Below are 7,726 nucleotides of genomic sequence, written 5' to 3'. Positions count from 1 at the left end.
ACCCGCAAAACCCCACGCTCCTCCGTCAGCCTCCTGACCGCCGCCCAGTCGGAGACTCTTCCCTGACTACGTCGTCCACTTCAACAGCTCGCCGTCCCTCATCCACCGCACCGGACAAGGATCCGTTGTAGATCTCGACGTCCCGCCGGATCAGCCGCCCCGTCCTCCACCTCCAAGGAGCTACCCCGACATTCGCCTTGTCTATTGCGCCACCTCAATCCCCACAGCGCCGTCTTGACCTGCCCCACCGAAACTGCAGCACCCTCACCAATTCCTCCGATGAAGCCGAGGCCAACTCGGTGCAACCAAGGAGGTTCTACACTCACCGCTGCATTTTATCTTTTATTCGATCTCACGGGGCTGCCGGTGCTCGATACCGAGCATACATGGCATGTCTCCATCGAAGGCGCCGTCGCCGGCCACATCATCCACGGCGTCTCGCCCCCATGTCATTGCTTCCTCGATGGCGACTTCCACAACGGCACTAGCTGCAGCTGCTCCGGCTCTCGCTCGCGCTGCGGCTCTGTTCTTGCTTGTCGGTCGCGCTACTGCACTGCTCCTTCTTTCGTTCATGCCGCTGCTCTGCTCTTGCTCTCGCTTGCGCTGCTGCTGCTGCTGCACGACCTCCGGAAGCTACAGGAGTTGCTGCTTTAGCACTCGCTTGCAGTGCTACTGCACGACTTGCTCTCTACTAGTGCGTTCCCTGCTCGAGCGTCTGCTGATTTAGATCACTGCTTCTCTTCTACTAGTGCCCGAACGCCCTAAACATCTATTGCAATGCTCTCTTACTAGTTCAATCAGTTTCGACAGTAAAATTTAGTTTCGACTGTGAAGTTCATTTTCTTCAGTTACGTTCAGAGTGAACAGTACTTACAGCATCTGTCAAAGCGGCCGTGGCGCGGCTGATGCGTTTTACATCTAGCACTTTTTGGTGATGTATTTTACATCATCTATTGCAGATGATATTAGGGTCCCACTTAAGATTAACGTTGTCTGTCTTGTCATGCTTCAGCCTCGTCGCCGTACACCTTAGCGGAGCTGCTCCAACGATGGAACCGTCCATCACAGCGGAGCAGTAACCTCGGCGCCGTTTCCAGAGGCCTCGGATCTTCTTCCCCTCCTCCGACAGTCACACCAGCATCATCACCATCCTCCACATCCAACCCAATGATGCTGAGGTCCACAAGGCTATGCCAAATAAGTTGTACACTCGTCGCATCACTTTGTTTCTCCATTCATCTATTCTTCCAATTCATGTGAGCCAAACACACAGGTTGACTGAAATCCTATGTTTCCAAATGCTATGTTTTGCACGTGCATTCCTATCCTATTCCTGTGTTTTTCCTGTTCCTGCGTTTATAGAATCCTCCAATTCTAAGGAGCCCTTACAGATTTACTTCATTTTCATATAGGCCTCAAAGAAAACTCTGTGTGTTATGTCCTGCTCCTGCCGTGCCGTCATCCGCCCCACCTGAGGTGCACCATTGACAGAAGTGTTCACTGTAGCAGAGATCCCCCCCTGCAGAGTTCCTTTCGCCGCCTCAAATAATCTTCCCCGTTGCCGGCAGCCACGCCAACCGCATTACCATCACCGACTAAGCAGATGAACGTGAGGACTACACAGTTTCGGAAGAGAGGTCGCAGTCTTTCGTGTTTGCTTACGTTATACATTGGTTATTATTACCTGCTACTTTATTGTTCAATCTTGAGTTTTGAATTGCCCATGGGTCTCATATCAAGCCAGCAACAAATAGTATCTGTCTAGTATCTGGTTCATCTAGGGTCTTCTATGTGGGTCATGTTGGGTGGGAAACAATCAATAGATGATCCATTGTCTATCTTTTTAAACTGAAGCTATAATCTACCTGGTATCATTAGTTTTGGATCCATCCACTTGTTTGCTACCATCAGTCTTGATTTTTGCATGCACCCCTTAGGCCTTACAAAATCTAAATATTTTTTCTTATGCATGTCAGATATTGTACACAATCGTACTGAACATGTAGAGAAAAAGAGAAGATCATTGTGTGCGAATATAATGTCATGCAGACACCGCACCATGGTGGGTGAAGTGCCCCCCCTCCTGCATTTCCAGATTGTATTCCAGAGGAAGATAACTGTTCAGATGGAGATTCAGAAGGAGCCGACCACGCCTGTTTACCACCTGAGGTGTTTGCTCTAACCTGGCATGCTGATGTTGGTCATATCATGCATATGGCACCTTGCATTGCTTACATTATACATCTTATATGTCATCAGCTTAGTTTAGATTTGCTTTGTGTGAATTCCACATGTTTGGTTTCTATATCATACTCCCACCATTCCTAAATATTTGTCTTTTTAGAGATTTCAACAAGTGACTACATAAAGAACAAAATGAGTGAATCTACACTCTAAAATATGTCTTTATACATCCGTATGTGGTAGTCCATTTGAAATCTCTAAAAAGACAATTATTTAGGAATGGAGGGAGTATATGGGAATTATGCAATGCCATCTTCTTTGGCCAGGCATCACTAAAAGAAATATGTCAACTTATGACCACCACTATTGGTCACTGAAAGGTCACAAATTTCCATTTATGACCTTTTTGTGACCAAAAACATAAGGTCAAAAGCTGGGCATCGTAAACTGACTATAGCGACCTTTCTTCTGGAATGGTCGCAAACGTTTATGACCAAAAAAAAGGTCGTAAATTTAACGACCAACTGTTTTGGTCACTAGCAATCCGACCACACCACGTCAGATCCACCGTGGCAAGCTGACGTGGCAGACTTACGACCAAATGAAAAGGTCGTGAAATAGAATCAGCCCGGTCCATTTCAGCCGTCTTTATGGGCCAAGCCCAATAATTCAACCCATTTAATTTTTTTCTCTTTATTTTGCTTATTTGCATGGGCCTGGCCCAATAATTTGGCCTTTTTTGTTTTCTCAGCTTCTTCCATTTTTCTGGGCCTCGGCCTTTCTGCGGTCCATTTAATTTTTTAAATTTTTTAAGATGTTTTTCCTTTCATTTTTTTTGTCCAATATTGTTTGGGCTAAGGCCTCTTCTAGCCCATCAATATTTTCAGCCCACTAATTCAAAGGACTGGACAACAGAGAAACAATTCAGTTTTTTTCAATTTTGCTATCAAAGCAACATTTGTTTCACTGTACAATCATACATCATTTCTTGCAGTTACATCATTTGAAGCAGCAACTAAAAGATTGTCATCTATAACAAACGACAGCCAGTCAAAAGAAAGATCACCATCACAGCTCCAGCGACTACTTATACACTACAACTTCCACTTATGTGCAAACCTACAAGAAGGCCATGCTTCCGATTAGATTTGGTTGCATCACTTCCAGTTTGCTAACGGCATGTCTCCAGCAGCACATCTCATAACCTACAAAGAGAACATAAACCAACATAAGAATTTGAAACTTCTTCTAATTTGAAACTTTCGGTAAACGGTAAACTTGAGGTAAATTAGAAGTGAGGATATTGATTACAAGCAAGTTGAAACGTAAACTAAGTCCTATTGTATTGATGGATCCCAACTTGTTTAAACTAGAGCAGATTGTTATGTCTTAGACAGAAAAGACATGTTGAAATCAACGGTTGCTGCTGCACAAGAGCCTATAATTAAGCTCAACAATGAAAAGACATGTTTGTTATGTCTTAGACAGAAAAGAAACATGTGATGTTTTTTACGTCAAGATCAAGATAAGGAGCAGAATTTCTAAAAGAAGTACACCATTACATAGTGCTACAGCAAATGTGAAATGCTTGATGATGTACATGAATTCACATTTAGAAGGAAAGAAATATACTGTAAAACGTTCCATATCAGAAACATATTCACTCAACTAAAAGAAGGTCGAGTTTTACTTGCAAATGAAAACATGCTAGATAGATCAGTTTAGTGAGATAGGACAGTGGCATTAATACTAATCAAGTTACTCAATCATAAGGCATGAAACACCAGCAATGTGAAACTGGACATACAGGAAGAACAGAAAAAAGAGTAAAATTGTTTAAGATATATAGACAAAAACACATGTAGCAATGTTATACATAGCAAAACTTCAGTATTTGGTGGTACAATGAAAGAGCAGTTCAGTTGAAGAATTTAGCTTGCCAGTCTCAATTTTACTACTTAAAGACATAATGTAACAAATATTGGATACTTCACAGCAAGCAAATAGTGCAGTAAATTTACTGGTCTATGGATATGATCACAAATTCACATGAGGTGTGTGTTGAATATAGTGCAAATAACAACAGAAATTTAAAGAAGCTCGCTTGTTGACAAAGGCAGAGGCGTTGGACCAGAGGAAGAGGATGCACAGGATGGGGATGAAGTGGTGGCAGAGGAGGGTGAGGAGATAGTACTACAGGACCTCAAACAACAACTACATGGTCGTTGGTGCCCGCGAGCACCCTGCCAGGGATCTTCTTGTTCCTCCATAGTAACAAATCGGCAGCTGCAAAAATAACACATTAGCACAGCACATCAGAGGCCCAGATCAACAAGCAATCTATGTAGAAAACGAACAAAGCATCTCAGAGTCTAAGCTTAGAGGGACGCAACACTACGGCTCACCTGCTTCCTCTACTCTACTCTGCTCACCTGCTTCATCTCAGAGTCTACTCACTGTCATGTACTACTACCTAACTGGCTAACTCAGTAGCTATGACTGATGGTACACTGCACCAAGTTCCATAATGAATTCCATAACGAGTAGCATCAGCAGCAGCAGTGCAAGAGTAGCAGCAGAAGTGAGTAGCTGCGGCATCTGGCGAGCAGCAGCAGTATGCGCAGGAGCAGCGGCAACCGTACGCGAGCGAGGGGGCTACATGGAAATAGGAAAGCACCAAGATTGGTTTCTGTACTCACAATAGCATTGTTGGTCTGTGATAAGGAACTATTAAGTAACTTGAGATGCCTTTATATCAGTTCTGTGAAGCAAATCTACATATCATATTTCTAGAATGGGCGCACCCAGTTGCTCACAAGTAGATTCAAACCCAACTTGTAATGCAATGATGTTTCTTGTACAGTATTACTATAGTTACCTAAATTGCCACGGGAATACTGACAGCAGAAACAGGGGAACGAGAAGTAAGTTAAATTAGAGCTAGCGGTTCCAAACAATCACTAAAAACAGCAGCAAAAGCAGACACAGGATGGTGCTTTTAGTTTACTTGATTCATCATACTATAAGAGTTGACACAACAGGAGCATCACAATGTAGTGCACAAGTTGATTGATCACCTTGAAGTCCTGGGCAATCTCCCTAACAAGCCTCTGGAATGGAAGCTTCCTGATGAGCAGCTCCATGCTCTTCTGGTACTTGTGGATCTCACTGCAAAGTCAAGCACAAAATTTACTCATTTGAGAATACTTCAAAACAAACTATAACACATGCTAGAATAGGTTGGAAGATTTTACACACCGAAGAGCAACAGTTCCAGGGCGGTAACGGTGAGGCTTCTTCATTCCTCCAGTTGTGGGAGCAGACTTACGGGCAGCCTGTCAAAAAGCAAAGTAGAGCACATGGTCAAATTAACAATAATACCATGATAGTCCATATACATCAGTAGGATATCTGGTCATAAGCTGGCAATGAAGGTTGAGGTTCAAATTATACCCAGTTCAATTTACCTAAACCATAAATAAAGACATGGCATAGGTAAACTATCAATATTGCAGTCACAAACCTTGGTGGCTAGCTGCTTCCTAGGAGCCTTTCCTCCAGTGGACTTACGAGCAGTCTGCTTAGTACGATCCATGAGCAAAACCTTGGTTTATCTGAAGCAAAAAAAACATAGTCAATTCTATAAATTGAATATCACAATAACACAACTATAGTCTTATCATAACCAGTAAATTGTGCCTGGCACCTTGTTGCTAGCAAATCCATTCAATAACTATAGAGTCCCAACAATCATCAGCCTAGAATACCTACCAAAATTTTGTACATCAAAAACTAACAACATCATACAACACAGCTATACACCCCTTCAGATAGAAAGCAGTGTATTTCTAACTAAAACTTTTCATTCAAAAGATCAGACCCAAGATAGAATTCCACTTCAGATGAAAGTCCTAATCTACCTTTAGCATAGTTTGTTCACTCCAAAGACACATATAAAGATGACACACTAAAAAACTGCAGCCTAGTACTTTTTTAACACTAAAGAAAACAAGGCTACCATGATCGCCTAATTTTGCAAACAGAAGCAAGAAAAGAAATAGCAGTCCACTGATAAAAATATGCTTCCTAGTTATCAGATGTAATGGTTGAACATCAACTTCACATAGTTATGTGCATATGATTTTAGTAATTAGCTAACTGGCAAGTTGATACAATTCAGATACAATAAATGTGAATGTGCATGTACTAAGAAGCCAAGAACACTGAAGAATTTACTGAATGTGCATGTACTGCGACTAGTATGTGTGTCTATCTACAAGTGATAGTAGTAGCTAATATGTGCAATCCAGATGTATAGCACGAGGACACGGTCCCAGTCCTAGCTAGCGCTATCGGAATCTGCCCAGAATTGCTCCCTGCCCTGAACCAATCTGGCAATTGTGCTATCTAATGGCACTAATAGCACACCAAAACACGATTCAGACACGCACCTGGATTCTGGAACTCCTGACGGCGCGGTCCGTCCAAAGGAGTGGCATACAAGACTCCCTCTGCACACGCATCACAATAGATTCATCAGTAAAATCATTCAGTCCGTCCAAAGGAGTGGCATTCTTGCACACATAAAAAGTTGAAATTAGCACCAAGGAATTCAGTTAAGATGCTCAGACTACTGTAATAGTCAGTAGAATTCTTCCAGATTGCAGCTTGACATGAATAAGATTGTACAGTTAGGAAGTTAGTGGTGTCCAAACTGTCTATGCTCGAACCTTGTAGCAACCGCGCATAAGAGCGAACTCGCTGCGGTTAATGGGTGCCAAGAACACTGACGGGGCAACATGGTTAAAACCCTACGCAACACATGGATCGAACCCTACAGAAGAAGACTAACGAGATGGCATCTGAATCCTGGCCACGGCCGGCGCGGTGCGTAAAATGGGCGGGGGAGGGGGGAGGAGCTCACCCTGGAAGAGGTACTTGCAGATCTCGCGGCGGTTCTTCTTGGAGATGATCTGCGGAGGGAGACAAGGGAGGTCAGATTAGGCGGTTCTACGACCGGGGCAACCAACGGGGAGAGCGGACTCGGCTGGGGATGCTTACCATGGTGACGGGCGCCGGGGGAGGAGGCGGGGGCGGAGACGGTGGCGCCACGGCATGCAGGGGAACGCCCTGGTCTCCTCCAGCCCCCTCGCGACGCCATCGATCGCCCGCCACTTGGCCAAGCCCCGCGGGTCGAGGCCCGTGCGCCCGCCCACGTCATCGGGGAGCAGCGCGAGGGGCGCGGGCCCGTAGGCGGAGAGGGAGCAGGGGCGCGAGCGGGCGGAGGGATCCGGAGGCGGGTGGCGCACAGCCGTGACGTCATGGCTGCGGCGGGGGAGGGAACTCCGGCAACGGAGGATGGGGCGGCGGCGGAGGACGGGACGCTTGGGTTAGATCTGGATCGGGTAGAAGTGTGGAGCGGATTTTGATCTCGCCGATGGGTGGGTGAGAGCGTCGGCAGAGCCCGGGAGCGAGGTTTGCCGGTGGGTGGGTAGGGGCGAGAGGGGGACAGCACCGGTGGTGGGGGGGAAGGGGGCGGCAG

General features: G+C 45.2%; 1 protein-coding gene across 1 annotated transcript; it reads right to left on the bottom strand.

Annotated features, from left to right (window-relative positions):
• Nucleotides 1–3,341: 3,341 nt before the first annotated feature.
• Nucleotides 3,342–5,779, bottom strand: LOC123106240 (histone H3.3-like). The gene is made up of 6 exons (XM_044528459.1): nucleotides 5,708–5,779; nucleotides 5,443–5,519; nucleotides 5,262–5,352; nucleotides 5,063–5,081; nucleotides 4,403–4,470; nucleotides 3,342–3,389 (listed from the first exon to the last, which is right to left on the bottom strand). The coding sequence occupies exons 1-6, from the start codon at nucleotides 5,777–5,779 to the stop codon at nucleotides 3,342–3,344; spliced, it is 375 nt and encodes a 124-aa protein (XP_044384394.1).
• Between the last annotated feature and the right edge of the window lie 1,947 nt (nucleotides 5,780–7,726).

The sequence above is a fragment of the Triticum aestivum genome, chromosome 5A (genome assembly GCF_018294505.1).
Source record: "Triticum aestivum cultivar Chinese Spring chromosome 5A, IWGSC CS RefSeq v2.1, whole genome shotgun sequence".
Taxonomy (NCBI): Eukaryota; Viridiplantae; Streptophyta; class Magnoliopsida; order Poales; family Poaceae; genus Triticum; species Triticum aestivum.
Note: the sequence above shows the minus strand (reverse complement) of the source record. Positions and strands in the feature narration are given on the sequence as shown.